Source organism: Corapipo altera, unplaced genomic scaffold (assembly GCF_003945725.1).
Source record: "Corapipo altera isolate COAL_440 unplaced genomic scaffold, ASM394572v1 1, whole genome shotgun sequence".
NCBI classification, from domain to species: Eukaryota; Metazoa; Chordata; class Aves; order Passeriformes; family Pipridae; genus Corapipo; species Corapipo altera.
In genome coordinates this window covers 19,909,360-19,925,514 of record NW_020884873.1, presented here as the reverse complement: position 1 = coordinate 19,925,514, position 16,155 = coordinate 19,909,360, and the positions used below count along the sequence as shown (strand labels likewise).

Here is a 16,155-nt window from a genome sequence, read left to right as displayed (position 1 = left end):
CTACAGGAAGATGATGGACTGCACATATTTATGGCTACCCTGGAAGACCCACCTCAAAGGCTGGGTAACTATTATCATAAGCAGGGAAAATTGCCCATGTGATTGTGTCTTTGTAAGCCAAGACCTCTGTGAGCATTTTTGCATGTTCCTTGAGATTCTTTTCAGGATAAACAAAATTTCCACCCAGTGGGAACAGAAGACTGATTCACTGAGGTCCTGCTGTTCATTATGAAACATTATTTTTACTCAGTGGCTCTTGTACAGAAACTACATAAAAACACCTTGTGTGGCAGGGACAACTACTTCAGATTAGGCAGTACCTCAGGCATTATGGTTCTTGTTTTCCCAGGAGCTAACATACTCTCCTTGTTGAACAGGAATCTGGTATGGGATCCTAGAAGGCATCGGAATTCTTTCTGTTATAACAAATGCATTTGTTATAGCAGTGACATCGGATTTCATCCCTCGCCTTGTTTATGCTTACAAATATGGACCTTGTGCTGGCCAAGGAGAAGCTGGACAAAAGTAAGCTTTTTTAGGGGGAAAAAAGAGATGTACATGAAAATCACTTACTTCTTGAATAGATGCAGCAGTACTGTCTACGTATGTTCTGATTCCATTAATGCAGATTTATTGGTTTTGCTCAAGTAACAGATATCAGCCACAGATATCAAAACTTTGCATATTCACAGAATGGGTTGCTTCGTGACTATGATTTATGATGTTAATTCAAGGCAAACATGGCAGAGCTATTTCAGAGTTTTAGTGTGTGACAGTATGCTGCCAAAGCTGTACTTCCCAGATGGTGTACATGGATATAATCTTCTTTTCATTCTGAAGCAATGCTGATACTTATCAGTTAAGGATTTGTTGATCATTTTAAACTTATACACTGGGGTTTTTTTCGTGGTGTAGTATTCAGCATGTATTACTCAAAGCAGTAGTGTCTAGCAAGAGGAAGCAATTCCCAACCAAAACATCAAGATATACTTACTGAGAAAAGTAATTTGTTTTTCTTCTAAAACAATAGTCCTTAGATTAAATTTTTCAGAAGATATTTGTGAACTGAATCCCTGCTGCCTAAGTGGATTTTCTTTAAGTGTTGCTAAACACTGAGATTATATTAGGATGTGCACAGTACCAGCAAGTATGAGATAGTTGCTGCCTGGCAACTTGTGAAATCTAGGTTGTTTGACTCAGGGAAGGTCATTGACTTCAACCAAACACAAATAGGCACAGTTTGCAAATGATTTAGCAGTGACATTAGCAGGGACCCTACTGTTTAAAGAAACCCAGATTAAACAGTAGACAGCAACAGAGAGCTTACATTCTGCTACTGGGCATATGGCAGATTGATTTTTTTTATTCTCTGCTATAGAAAGCGACTTCTTGTGTTGCTGCTTTTTTGACGTCTTTTGGTTGTCAATACATTTAATCATACTGACGGAAAAAGGGCATCTAGTGTGGCAGCTCTTGATTAGCAGCTCTGCTGACTTGTTGTCCTGCAAGGCGTTTGGCATTTTAGGTGGTGCCATGGAAAATGTTCCATTTACTTTCACGAAGAGTTAAAATCCCTTCGGGGGTAAAATGGTCTTGTGCCAGTTCTTCCTAAGCATGTGCCTCTGCTTGTGCCATTATGAAGATTTGTAGGATATTGCGGCACTGTAAGCAGCTTTCCTTACTACTGATTTGCTCAGGACCATTGTTCTTGAAAAAAATGTAAATATTTCTTTTTTAAGACTCAAATATGACTCACTGGCTTTGAAACTGGTTCTGCATAGGATAAGTAGCTTGGTTCACAGAAGAAGTTCTTATCATCTTTCCACAAACCTCTTGTACAGTGTTTTCACACTCCTGCTTTTCTGAGTGATTTTCTACATGAAACCATCAGGTAGTAATCCTTTGAAAGAGCCAATCTGGGTCAGCATTCTGAATATTGTTATTAGCAAGCACTGTTACAAGATCAGGAAGCTATTCAAAAATCCACAGGAATAATGAATTTTCTCAAACTAAGAAGTGAAGACCATCTGTTATTGAATCACTTAAATGTAAGAGGTACTTTTTTCTTTCAAAAAACATCTGTAGGTATTAGCTCCATATGACACACAGTGATACTAGAAAAATACTGTGATTAAATTAAGTTCCAAATCCAATCAGTATGGAGATTTTGAGACAAAGTCAGATGATGTTTGAATTTCTCAAAGACTGTAGAGTCCATAGTTTAAAAAACAAACAAACCCCCAAAACGAATAAACAAAAAAACCCAACCCTTACTGTGTATTATACTCTGCACCAAGCTGAGCAGTGTGCCTACACTTACGTGTGCTTGGGCAGTGCAGCGTGAACAGCACAATACACTTGCCACATCTGTCCTCAGCTTTACTAACACCAAACCTGAGCCTTCTAGTGATGCCCACAGGCCTTCATCAGGGACTTACATTCTTCTACTCAATGTTCTCTAAACTCTGCCTGGCCCTCACAGTTCTCAGCCACCATCACATTTTCTAAAAAGCTGGTTTAATTGTATTACCTTTCCAGCTGACTTAATGTCTCATTGTGCTAGTACCATGAGTGTAACAGTGGGAATATTTTGATTATCTTCGTAATGCTACTCATTATTTTCTCTGCCCCTATTGTGTTATCATTTAGGTACCTTTTCAAAAGTAACCAGTCCCAATCTTCACCATTTCTTCTCCCACAGAAATGTACTATTTCTTCCCTTTTATTGTCCATCTGACCTACTTGAGCATTTCTTTTATATTGCCTCAACATCTCTTTCAAATATTAATAAGCATCACAATTGTGCTTTGGATTTTATGAAACTTAGAGGACATCCTCCTGGGTAAAACAGTTAATGGAAAAACCTTGCTATGTCCTGACAGCAGCATTTTGTCCCCTCTAGGTGTATGGTTGGCTATGTTAATGCCAGTTTATCAGTATTTTTGGTGTCTGACTTTGAAAACCGTTCGGAGCCAACATCAAATGGAAGCGAATTCTCTGGTTCACCATTGAAATATTGCAGGTAAGTATCTGATCAACATAGTTCCTTGCTTTAAGACATTGCAAGGGAGATGCATCATGATAAATCCAGGGTTGGAACTAATTTTCAGAACTTAAAAAATAGTAACAGAAAGGATTAACTGTCCTGCTCAGGGATATGCTCTTCTTGATACTTCTTGGCTGTTAACTGCATGATTCCTACCTCAGAAGAAGGAGAAGCTGAAAACCTGGTATCTGGAGGATGTTCCTAATGCAGGATTTTTAGGCATAGCTTGAATCGGACACAATCCTCATGTAAAAATATGGTATCAAAAGGCCAATAATAGGTGCCTGATTACTTAGATACCAGTGAGATGAAATTGTGATGAAATTATATGATAGGACATGCAAAGGGAAGTTAAGGTTGCACAGCAGTGACGACACAGTTATTTCACAGGTTTGCCAGGCATAAACAGAGTCTGTCCCAAGCTACATTTGTGAAACCTCAAATCCTGCATTTCCTAATTGTTGAATGATTAATGCGCTTTTGTCATTGCTTGCAGGTGTAATTATTAGTAATAATCATATATTTGTGGTTTGAATCAAAATAAAATGAGCAGTTAATCATCTGCATGTCTTTGTCCTCAGCCAATAGGCTGGAGAAATAGAAGTCTGTAATGGCAGATTTGCACCTGTGTGATTTTAATGGCCAAAAAACACATGGATGTACATAAAGGTTTTAAATGGAGTCTCAGCCCAGAACACCAAACAACAAATACAGCTACCAATTTTTAATTGCGATATTGGATTACAAGCATGAGTCCTGGTAGTTGCAGATACACTTAGTCCCAGTATTTTTCACCGTGAAGAGTTAAAATATCCTTTCATGAGAGCCTAATGATCAAAAGATACCCTGTAATTCAAGAAAAGTGTGTGATACAGCAAAAATCAGTGATATTTGCAATATTGGGACATTTTTATGAATAAGAAGAATTTTGTATGGTATAGCATAATAAATGGTGGGAAGGTTGGGGCATTAATGCTTTCATTTAACTAACTGATATTTAAGACTGTTGCAGCTTATTTGGCAGAAAGCTCATTCAAATGTTGAATCCATAGATAATATTTTCTGTGGAGCAGAACCACTGTGAAAATATTCTGTTCCACATCATTTGCAGAAGCACTATCTGATAACATTTTGTAATTCTGATCATTCTCTTCCCTCTCTTTAATTCCTTTTCTTCCCCAAATTCAAGCATGAAGTTGCTGCTCCTTAAAGCGAATGATGGAAATCCAACCAATAAAAAAAAATTGTCTCTTCAATATTCCATAAACAGAACACTATTAAAATTGGTGTGATAAATTTCCAAAAGATAAATCTGTTCATTTGGGAGACACTGAATTGTTATGTATATCTATCCCTGAAAGCAAATTAATATCTTTCCTTAAATGAGTTTATCAGCTACTTAACCCACCTGAATTCTGCTAAAACATCAGTCATTTTAATTGCACTTCAAGACAGATGCTTAGGATATTGTAAAACTTCCAAAACTGTGAAGTTGGAGTGCTGCTTGCATAAGGAAAGATCATCTCAGTTTTAAGAACTTGCACTAGAGATACTGCAATTTATGAGAAGTTTGATGCTGACAGATATCAAGACAGTTCATTTCAGTTTGTATAGCACCCTCTGCAATCTAAGAAGGTGAAACTTCATGGAGAAATACAGATTATCAGAGAGATTCAGTAACTGTTTATTTCTTTTATTCATCTGCATTTTCTTTAGTTTCTTAAAACTAGCTTAGTGATCCACCTTAAGTGATTTTATTACTTACTATGGTATTTTCAATATTTTTTACAATGGGATCTCTGTCCCATCTAGGAAATAGATTAAGGAGGAAATAACTTTTACATTACTTTTAAAATAATCCTCTGCAATAGTATTTTAGAATTAACAAGCTGCTAGTAAAAATGGACTCCAGAATGTGTGACTTAAACAGATTCATGATTTGTAAATATAATTTTGGAGTCTTCCTGGATCCAACTTTCCCTATAGATATCTACAGTTACATTAAGGAGATCTAAAGTCTTCCAAGAAACATTCTGTGAGACAAGACACTGGTCCTTTTCTTACACAGTCCTTGACCTGTTGATATACCAAGAGATGCAGTCCTGGCTCCACTGAAGTCAGAATGAGTCACACTTTACACCAGAGAAGGCCAACTAATTGACCAAGGGCCAGCTGGAGCCGATGAGGCAGTTTTATACGGATTTTGGGAGCACTATCGAGCTGGCAAAACTTGGGACATTTGCGTTTTTAAAATGGCCTTGTAGTGGGAATAAAGTGTCCCTCAAAACAGCAGAGCATCCCACCCTTCTCCACGTTCTGAGGAGATGCCTGCAAGGCACATGTTGTGCTGCCAAGGGAGATGCTGTAGGGCCTACTAGTGCTGAGCACCCATCATCCTCTGTATTTGCTTCAGCAGTTTTGCTTCATACAGGTGCTGGTTTGTTCCTTTGTACCGAATTTCCATTAGCAGCTGGAACACTCCTGGGTGCCTCTTACTGTTAGGTTTCAGCTGAAAGTAAACCCATTTGGGTGAAGCAAAGCGTGGCAAGGGGAGGTGATCAGGACACTTGCTTTAAAAGCATGCACCTGATCTGAAATAAAACACTAGCACAGGCCCAGCCTTAAAAGCAAGCAGTATTGTAGTAACTTGCACAATCTGAGCTGAAGTCATTTTTGGTGCAGAAAAAGCAATGATGAAGAGATGCTGCATTTTGATTTTGCCTTCCTCCCAGGCAGCAGCGCAGGAGCTTGCTAACTACCATACTATGGTTCTCTTTCAGGTACAGAGACTACCGAGACCCTCCTCATTCCCCTGTGCCCTATGGTTACACGCTGCAGTTCTGGCATGTCTTAGCAGCACGGTTGGCTTTCATTATTGTATTTGAGGTCAGTGACCATTCAGGTGGCAAAACAAAAGCAACAGAATGAAACTAATTTCCCTTTGAAGCTTTTCAACTCGGCAGATCTATGATGGCAGTTGTTGATTTGTTTGTCTTAGTTTCTGTTACTTATATTGTACTTTGTATTCTCAGATTTGTTTTCTGAACATTCACAGGTATTAGGTTCTAATAAAAAAGGTAATGTAACACTGAAAACTGTAGCAGTGACTTGCAAAGAGGGGGAAATAAATAAAGCTTTTATTTACTTTTTGAGGTCTGGCACTCATAACCTGTCTATCCTGGGAAGCCATATGTTGACTGGTGTGTGAGGAAGGGGTGAAGGAACATGAGAAGAAAAAATTAAATCTGAACAACTGAAAAACAAAGATAATTTCAGTTACAGTATTTGCAGTATCTAGCTTTTTTTTCTCTTTTTTTTTAGATGCTGTTGATTTCTCCAGAATGATGGACATCACATAGATTAGGACAATGAGAAGGATTCAATAGCTTTGCTATATTCATAATATTAGTATTTACCATAATATCTCAGAAATCTTTAAGACAAACCAGAGAAGATAATACCAGTTTCACATGACTGGTATTCCCAGGCTGATTTTGAAAAAGAGAGCCAGGAGGGTAAATAAATAGGACAAGATAATTTACAAAACATAATGCAGCTCTTAAGGCCTGAATTTCAAGTGCCTGAATATCTCTACTAGAATCCAAGGGGTCAGTGTCTCTTCAGCATAAGCAGTTTGAAATGGCTTTTACACTGTGAAAAAGCCAAACAGGGGGAAAAATTGATTTAAAAAATTTCTTTACTTGATCCTCTGCTCTGATATCATAGCAATGGGGCATTCAATACAGGTGTGGAAGCTGTAATCACCAAACTGGCATATGGCATAATGTTCATGAGCATATACTGCATTTCTGACTCACAGTACTGTGTAAATTCACTCTGAGATGAGCTTACAAAGCACCTCTTTGGATAATACAACAGAAGTATATGTGTTGAGAAACATTTCTAGGTTATTTCTTGAAGAGAGGTGTCTTGGTGGCTCAGCAGAAGCCCAGGGACTGTGGCAAATTCTCCATGACTGTGACTTTCAGCCCTTCCCAAGTGAAGGAATATGACACTATAGGTTGGCCTCTCTTCTTCCTTTACACTGGGTAATTCATTAGAAGTTGGTCCTAAGGAGATCATCTTTGCCATCATCTGTTCCACACTCAGAGAAATATTAAGGGAAAGAAAGAAATAAAGGTATGATAGAGGCGTGCTGGGCTTAATCTCTTCTAGTTTCTTGAGTTGTCAGTATTGAAAGCCACGGCATCCATCTGTAAAAATGACTAAAAGAATGGTCTTGGCAGGTCAGCCTAAGCATTTTTAAGATTGAAGAGAGCCTGGCTTCTTGATGCACACTTGAGATAAAGGCAGGACAGCATAAGACCAAAGATAAGTGAGGCAAGAAAAATCAGCCTTGCTCAAGTACTGGTGCCGTCAAATTTGCAACCTACTGTGGAATAACTTTGTGTCTGCCCAATATGTGCACAACAGATTTGACTTTGCTTTGTCCCACCCAAAGCTGTAGACTGGCTCATATCTGCCTCTCTCAGCATGAGTCACTCTATTTATTGGCACTGCAAACTATTTCCTTAACTGTATCTATGAAATCAAAAAGGTAATAGCAGCAGAAACTAATACTGTCTTTGCAGAAAACACTAATTAGTGTCTTGCGATTGCTACATTGCTTACAATAAAAGGTTCCACTGAAAGATAAGTGACTCAAGGTAGGTTTTTTCCATAAATTAAACAACTGCCTAGGCTCAGCCCCCTGTTTGGCACTGTGGGTGTGGTTATTTTGGTTATCTTGACCTTCTTCAAAAATAAATAAAGTATTTCCTATCACTGTGAAAGGAATTATCTGTCCAAGCTAAACTGACAGAAGAAGTTTTTTCTCTTTATAGGTTTGTCAAAACCCCCCAACAATTAGACTACTGTGAGTTTATTTCTCATGAGGGAAGAATACATGGAAAAACATTTTACAAAGGAAGGGTTCTGCTTGGAGAAGAAGAAATACCTTTTTTTCTCCAATCTAGAACGTGTGTCCTTTCTGAGATGGAGGATTTTTCTGTTTCTCTGCTCCTCCTCTCAAGTGAATTGAGTAAATCTCCAAGCAGCATCTTTGATCAAACAAAAAAAGGACACTCCAGTAATCCTCCCTCATCAAACTCAAGCTTTGCTGTGTCATGCCTAAATTATGAGGGACAAACAATCAGTTACCTTGTGTTTATTTGTGGTATTTAGTAAATGGGAATATGTCTTTGGATAAGAGACACAGTACAAGAAAAAATGTTTTGTTTTTGTTTTGCATAGGTAATTCATTAGTTTCAATACTGATGCAAGTGTTTTATGGCAACAGGAAAATGTTACATCATTTGAGCCTCCTCTTCCTGCAGAACAATACTAATACCAGGCTCTGTCCAAACAACCTTACAGGAAATCACAACCTCAGGGGTTTGAACACACAGGTTGTAGAATAGTTTCAAGGCCTTATATGAACTCAGCTGCTCATAACCTTTGCTGTGATCCATACCCAGCTGATTTTGGCTGGAGTTTTTGTGGGGAAAAAAAACCTCGTGGTTTGTTTTATTCAAAATCAGTAATGGGTTTGGTTTTAACACATCATCTTTCTGTAAATTGGAAAGAGAGGGTTTTCAGAAGACACGAAAAGTACTTGTTTCCTTCCTAAGATTTTCGATTTTTCATTCCTTTTTTTGTTTTCACAGCACCTTGTCTTTTGCATAAAGCACCTGATCTCCTACTTAATCCCAGATCTTCCAAAAGATCTGAGAGATCGGATGAGGAGAGAAAAGTACCTGATTCAGGAAATGATGTATGAAGCTGAACTAGAACGTCTGCAGAAAGAGCGGAAGGAAAGAAAAAAGAATGGAAAATCTTATCACAACGAGTGGCCATGACGGGTGAGAAAGAAAGTGCTTAAAAGAAGATAAGAACTCCGTTTATAAAGAATTCCTGGTTTTCTGCTGTGGAGAGTGCACTGAAAGGAATAGCCAGTAATGTTGTGTGCACTTAACACATGTGGGCCCCTGTTTAGTAGGGTGGATATTGTCATAAGCCTTTTGAAATTAGAAATCTTTGCAAGGCTTAGTCTTCTCCAGAGCTGATGTGAACGTAAGCACATCAGCCCAATGCTATGTCTCTGCACTCTTTCCAGGAAGCTCCCAGGCCCTGACTTAAATTCAAGGCCCTAAACTTCAAAGCAGTTATATATCTTACAGTGCTTTAGAGAACTTGGTGATCTTATGGCTCATTCTCATGAGGTTGCTACTTCATAATCAGTGACTGCGCCTTGGCAACATGGCAGTACTTGTCCGTGTGTATGGCCACCACCTGCAGCACGTGCATGGCAGTGTTGCTCTCTTCCACAGTGGACTGGACTGTACTAGTTTGCATTTGTCACCAGTTATGGTCACACATGTGGACCATTTCCATTGCTCAACAATATTTAGGAAGAGATGCATGATCATGAGTCTGATCAACTGGTCTAACAATGCTGAAAAATGTAGGCATGCAGAAGTGCTGACAGATAGCCAAGCATCTAAATGTGGCCAGAGGTATTTAACTGTAGGGTCATTTGTTTGGAAATGATACTGTGCAAAGTTGGTAATATATTTTAAATATTTGAACAGTGCCTTTTCAGCTATAGGACTGTCTCGTGTCTGAAGGAATCAAATCAGGTTAGGGCATCTTGCCCAAAACTGCCCATGTATTTGTATTGCAAGATCACATTGAGCTCTAGTCAAGAATTAGGATGCATTTATGCAGAAGTCAGACTGTGTCTTAAAGACCTATTTGCATAAGTAAAACAAAGAAAAACAGACAAATTAACAAAGTCATCAGAACAAAAGAACACAATCATCCTGAATATCTTGTAACACTTTCTTCATTCATCCTTCCGTTATCTATAAAGGGGTGGAGGGGAAAAAATAAAACAACAGACTGTAGTATGAAATAGCTTGAAATCCTTTATGCAGAGTAATTCTACACAGGCTGCAAATTAAACTTGTGCAAAACAGGCTACTGTCTATACCTTTAGGAAATTCCCTAGCATTAAGAAATTAAAAATTTCCCAGACCACTAACCCAAAATTGTGGAGTTGTAGCTCTGAAGACTCCATAAGTGTTGTATGGAGCAATATTAATCAAAAACTCTTCCATCAGTTGTTTCTACAAGTTATTCTGGAAATAATTTGATAGAAGGACTAGAATTTGCCCTTCTGGACAGACCACACAATGCAAGACCCTATGGATGGATACCTCAAGCTTCACAAGACAACAGGAGCACTTGCACCAAGAACCATATCACCAAATTAGATCTATTGTCTTCTTTCCACTGTAAGGGAGAACTGTGCTATTTCCATGAAGGGGAAAAGCTTTAATGAAAGGTAATATGACTTCAGGAAGGAGAGGGTTGGAAGAAAATATGTGTACCCTCCTCTCTGTAGCCGCTGCCTGCCTACATTTTCTTCCTTGTAGCAAGAAACCTCCTCCAGTAGTGAACCACCTTCCTACATGAAGCGGATAAATGACATAGCAGCTCCCTTTTATCAACTGCTCCTGGGCCAAGCCTGAAAGTCCCATGAGGCAACATAAGCACTGAAAGAACTTCAGGATTAGTGCGTTCTGTGTTGACTTAGTGCCAAACTGAGTGGGGAGCACAGCTAGTGGTTGTAGGGCGTATTCCTGACTAATGAGGAAGTGAACTTGTTCATCTTTGCTTCAGCTTACAGCAGCTGCGGACACATCCCGCGTGGACAGTGGTGAAGTAGGATTTTTTCTGTCTCTGTAGATAGGGTGTAGGGATTAGGCAGTGTTGATCTCCAATACACACATGCCAGATGTGTTAGCATTTGCCATCCACCATCTACAGTTTTGTACTGCACTGGCAGTCTGGGGACTTTTGGGCAGGATCGCTGTGCAAAATCACATTCAGATCAAATTCACATGAACAATTGGGTTTGCTTACCCTCTGTTTTATACCTAAACCAACAGACGACAAGAGCTTAGAAACTGTTTGCTAAGTAGTAAAGTAAGACGAGTCATGCATAAAATTGTGGTCACCCATATGAGTGTGAACCTTTGCAGTCTCCTGCAGTAAGATACAGCTATGTTAACTTAGATCTCAGTAGCTTCCAAGATCTCAACTGAAACCCAGCAGAATATAAACTGACTTTCACTCCAGAGGAACCACTTCAATAAAATGTGCTGAAACAAATAAAGTGCAGCAGAAACACAATGGATATTAATTGCTTTTGAGAGTAGTTTTCAACATAGCTACATTATGATGAATTTTCCTGACAATACATTGCTAGAAGTTGTGTCCCACTCTGCTCTAAATGAGATCATAGGCTGGCTGCTTGCCAAGCTTACACTAGTATGATGCTGCAAGGGGCTCTGACCTCCCTGGCAGACCCTGAGTACATTTCTGTCACTTTAGGTTGACCAGTCAACCCATCGAGGTTTCTCTGCTGCTGGTGTGCTGAATAGATTTCCCTGGAGTCCTTCAGAGCTATATAGCAGAACACTCAGGAAAGATGCCCTCTTTATTTATTAAGAAAACAAAAATAATAGGACAATAATAATAAATGGAATTTTAATGGTCTCTAGATAACTAATTTATGCCATTCCCTTCCTGATCTGATGATAGGTTTTGCTTAAACCTCCAGGTGACCATCCTGTATGTTGTTTACTTATTCCAGCTCCACGAGAGCACTACCTTCATGGGAATGAGAAAAAAACGCAACCTCATTGCATGCCACAGACATGTTACATAGCAAGCAGGACAGCACACACATTAGAGGATTTACTGTGAAATCATCTTGCAATGAGCATAGGGTTGATCTCCATAGACCACTCTTGACAGCAGCATGTACTTCATGAGCAGTTACACACCAGTTTTTAAAACCAAGGAAAAAATTGTATATTGGGACAGTTTTTCAGCCTGTTTGCTATATTTTTTGCATTCTGTCCCATGCTGGTTTTACAGATCTCAGAATAAAAAGTGTAAATGAACAACCTGGATACTTTGACAAAAGAAAAATCTAGGTACAGAACATCATCTGCATTCAAGCCACCAAATACTATGACAGAAACCATGTTTACAAATCAGGTTTTTTTTATTTTAAATCTTTCTGAGGGGAGTTACATTATTTACCATATATATAATATATATATGAAGTATATAGAGAGATTGTTTATTTGTAAATAGAAAAATTCTATAGAGAAGAATGTCAAGTTTTCACACTTTAAAAAAAATCATCAACATAAAGCCATGTTTAATGCTTGTATAATGTGATATAATAAACTTTAAAATAAATTATGCATATGAAAATTTACTGGTTGGCATTCTTTACTTCCTTTTCTATCTACCTTATTTGTTCAGCAAGCAAACAGACCAGTCAGGTAGAAGCAAATATCAATGCAGCCCTAAAAGAGCCAAAACCCACCAGTGCTTTCTCTCAGTGGATCTTTTGTGTATTTACGTAGTCAAATATTGTTCCTGTTAGGGTTGTTGGGGTTTTTTTTAATATTTCTACTTAAACAGGTTCCTCCTTGTTTTGTCTTGTGGGTCTGCCAGATGCTGCGTGTAATTTGGACAGTGTGGACTGCTCCCACAGAATTAATTAGTTTTGAGCAACCCATATATCTTTGTCAGGTAAGCTTTTAGCTGGAAGAGATGAAAGATCGGGGTGCAGGAGTGGGATGGAGACTTCAAAAATTATCTTGCTTCTTTTACATAGACAAGAAAGGCCCTGGCTCAGAGTCCAGCTAGCAGAGGACAGTATATGATCCCAGAGAAAATACTATTCAGAATTAATGAATTGTTTTAATTAATGATACCAATTAAAACAAGAAGCAGATAGAAAAAAATTAAAGCAGAGTCACTTTGTAGCTCTGCAGCGGTCATGGGAGATTAGTTAGCAAGAAACAGGGTAGTTGCAGAGGTCATCTGCAAAGCTGAAGGATGTTTGTCTCTAAACCACTTACAGCAAGATATTCTCCCCAGTGAAAACTCATCTTTATGTTATGATTGTGGACTGATAGATACTACCTAGCCCAAACTTTCACTTAATACCAAAATTAGAGTTAAATGACTGCTCAGTGCTCAAATAATGACTTCAAGCAACAAAGGGGAGGTAAGATGGTAATTTATGTGTTTTCTCTTTTATAAATAAGTATGGGAACTTTTAAACAAGTATGGAAGCACTGAGAAGAAAACTCTATGTCGCTACATTTTTTAACTACGATAACCAGGAAGATTAGTCTTCATGAACAAAACAGGTAGAAGTTACAGATGATCTAAGATAGCTTAAGGCAGCATCAACTACAGCACAGTGATCTCAGCACAGAGTGGTGCACAAAGGACATGCTGATGCTGTTTAACACAGGAGTGACCAGTCAGCCTCAGGAGAAGCATCCCATCTGAATGGGATGGGAATTCAGCATTTGTGTTGGGAAGGCTGTAGCCATACCAGCAGGCACACAGGTCAAGTGCTTGCTGCAGGCTTCTGTTCTCTGTTCACAGCTTACTCTCTCTCACAAAGCACAAGTACACAGAGGCACCCTGGTCCACTTCAGCACTCTGCAACAGCATGGAGATACCAGTACTTACCCTTTTTCAGATCTGTGGGTGAAAGTACCTGGTAAATAAAAATTATTATACTCCAAGGCTCAAGAACTATTCCATAGCACAGAATGCCATATCTGTTTCTCTGTCATGAAGACAAGGTACAAGGCTGAACAAGACAAGGCAGTTATCTTCTGAGGCTCTAGAAGCATAACCAGCTCATTCAGTCAATGGGCTAATTATCTCAGAGTGACTAGGATAGTCTCAGAACAGAGATTCCTGTCCCAAATCTCAGGAGATTTATTCAGGAAGCTATTGTTTGTCTCAGATCCTAGATATAGGGACACAAGACATAACTCATGAGATCTATCTCTTCACTCATACCCCTTCCACACAGCAGCTTTAGGCAATGACCTGAACACAGAGCTGCAGCAGAGGAATGTGAGACAAGGGTCCTAAACTCTGGATTGGATCATGCAAACCAGTGCTTCAGGAGGCAAAGGGGAAACCTGCCCCAGTCTCATAGTTTTGTGCTGGGTTAGCCAAGGGAGTCATGTCCTTCGTGAAATCCACACAGTGCCCTGTTCTCCTCTAGTAGAGGTCTGGTCCTTGGAGCCCATTTTTTCATCCTCCTATTTTCTGATCCTGACAGTTCATCTTACGTAGTAGATCATAAAGTGCCCTCTGTCACAGGGGCACAGAAAAAAATTGATTTAGATGCTAAAGGGCCCCAGTCAAGGTAGATAAGTTAGCACTGCATCATATTCCAAGTTACAGCAGCTCAGTACTTGGCACAAATGCAGCATAACTTTTAGAAAGCATTTAAGACATGCCATCAATTTTTCACTTGATTCTCAAGCATGACTGCTCCCTAGGCTTCACAGCTCAACTTTCCCGCAATGGCTTTTATTTTCCAACTTGATTCTGCTGATGTAGAGAAGTTTTAAACATTCTTGTGTACCCATAGTAAAAGTCTGAAGTACAAAACCAACACAGTGGATCAGAATCTATTCCCTGTTGTACCAAAGAGTGTGCAGGAGAAGGAAGTAGTGGGGGCTTTCACCCTCCCAAAACACCAGCACAGTGCAGGCAGGGTCTGTGCACAGAAGCTGTTCAGCTTCTCTTGGCAGTCCAACCAGATGACAAGCCATTCCATGGCCTGCAGCCCTGGAGAAGCCTTCACCAAATGACATCCTCTGTGATCCCTTCCCTGTCCTGCAGAACTGTGCAGGTGGCTTTGCCTGCCTGCCAAAACACACAGTGCACTCTTGCCTGAGTCAACTTTGAACGTGAATCCCCAGAGATACAAGGACTGCCTGAATACAAATGGGTACGTGAAGTTTCAGCTCGCAGCTCTGGAGATAACAACAGTGGCAACTGCAGATGCAGCCTTCCCTCTAGTCCAGTATAGCCAAAAGGGCCCTCTTCTTTATTAACATCTCTGCCACACTATGCCCAGTCCAGTGCAAGAGCAATCCTAGGCTGGCACGCTGGGCATGAAGTAGAAGAATACAGTGGTTCTGCTCTATGGTATTGAATAAAAATCCCAATAACTCATTTCCTTCATAAGCACAAGCTCTGTAAGGGCAAGATAGAGCAGAAGAGGGAGATGGAGTGTGAAGGGGACGACAGTACTGACTCTTGCCTCTACCCACCAACAAAGTCACTATTGTATCTTCCATCAGTGAGCACAGAGGAGGAGATGCATGTAACCAAGGAACAAGTGGCTTAATAAAAACAAACAGATGATGAAACCAGCAAAATAAATACACTCTCAGGATCAGTTCTACAAAGTAACCAGATGGCATTAAATACAGCTCCCGTACCAAAAAAAAAAGAACACTTGTTTCTTGCAATCTGATAGTCCCACGACCCTAATCTCTTAATACTTTCAATGCCTTAAAAGACAAAAGAAAAACACAAACCAGAAAAACAGCCATGTCTGGGGGAATAGTAATCTTCCCAAATAAAAAATTTACTCTGAGGGTGAAATGAGATTAAAAGCAGGTATTTTCCAGGAGGCTCAAGAATATCTGGCAAATATTTCACATAGAAACATTGCCTTAAACCCTGTCACCAAGATCCAGAGTGAAAGAGTGAGGAAGTACAAGAAAGACCTGATTCCTTTCTTGACTAATGTCGAGGTCATACAAGGGCAACGGTGCCACAAAGCTCTGCAGATGCCTGCCCATGACCCAAGTAGAACTGGTAACCGACCCAGAACAGGAATGCCAACAGTGCTTTGCATGAGGAAAACTGTCTTCGTGGGCTGACGTTGCCTTGTGTCACATATGAAGACCATTGACTTTGTTCTTATCACTTGCAACATCCATTTCAATGTGGCTGAAAGCAGGATTATCAGTTCCTTCGTCTGTCACGGTAAATGGTTTACAGTTCAACACTTCCACATTCTCTGGCTAGAAAACAAAAGACAGAAGCCATGCTGTGAAGCAGAAGGAACAGTATTCCTCTCTTTGACCTGCATACCAGCAGTCAGTCCTGACATACAGGGTGCCTTGCAGGAAAACACATGTTGGTTGCTGACAGAGCACAAACACTTACTCATTGCAGTAGATGGCATT

At 39.6% G+C, this 16,155-nt stretch overlaps 2 protein-coding genes across 11 annotated transcripts in view; one reads left to right on the top strand and one right to left on the bottom strand.

The window, feature by feature from the left end:
• The window catches only part of ANO4 (anoctamin 4), a 175,015-nt gene extending 162,678 nt beyond the window's left edge, over positions 1-12,337 (top strand). For 9 of the 10 annotated variants that reach the window (XM_027660044.1, XM_027660035.1, XM_027660076.1 and 6 more), the window contains 4 exons: positions 378-525; positions 2,903-3,022; positions 5,827-5,932; positions 8,713-12,337. In XM_027660044.1, coding sequence (XP_027515845.1) covers positions 378-525; positions 2,903-3,022; positions 5,827-5,932; positions 8,713-8,904 — 566 coding nt within the window. In that variant the 3' untranslated portion in view covers positions 8,905-12,337. The remainder of the gene's footprint in view (positions 1-377; positions 526-2,902; positions 3,023-5,826; positions 5,933-8,712) is intronic. The other variant, XM_027660054.1, reaches the window with a different exon arrangement.
• Positions 12,338-12,404: 67 nt separating this feature from the next.
• SLC5A8 (solute carrier family 5 member 8) overlaps positions 12,405-16,155 on the bottom strand; it is a 28,230-nt gene continuing 24,479 nt past the window's right edge. Inside the window, exon 15 of the mRNA XM_027660125.1 lies at positions 12,405-15,990. Coding sequence (XP_027515926.1) covers positions 15,859-15,990 — 132 coding nt within the window. The 3' untranslated portion in view covers positions 12,405-15,858. The remainder of the gene's footprint in view (positions 15,991-16,155) is intronic.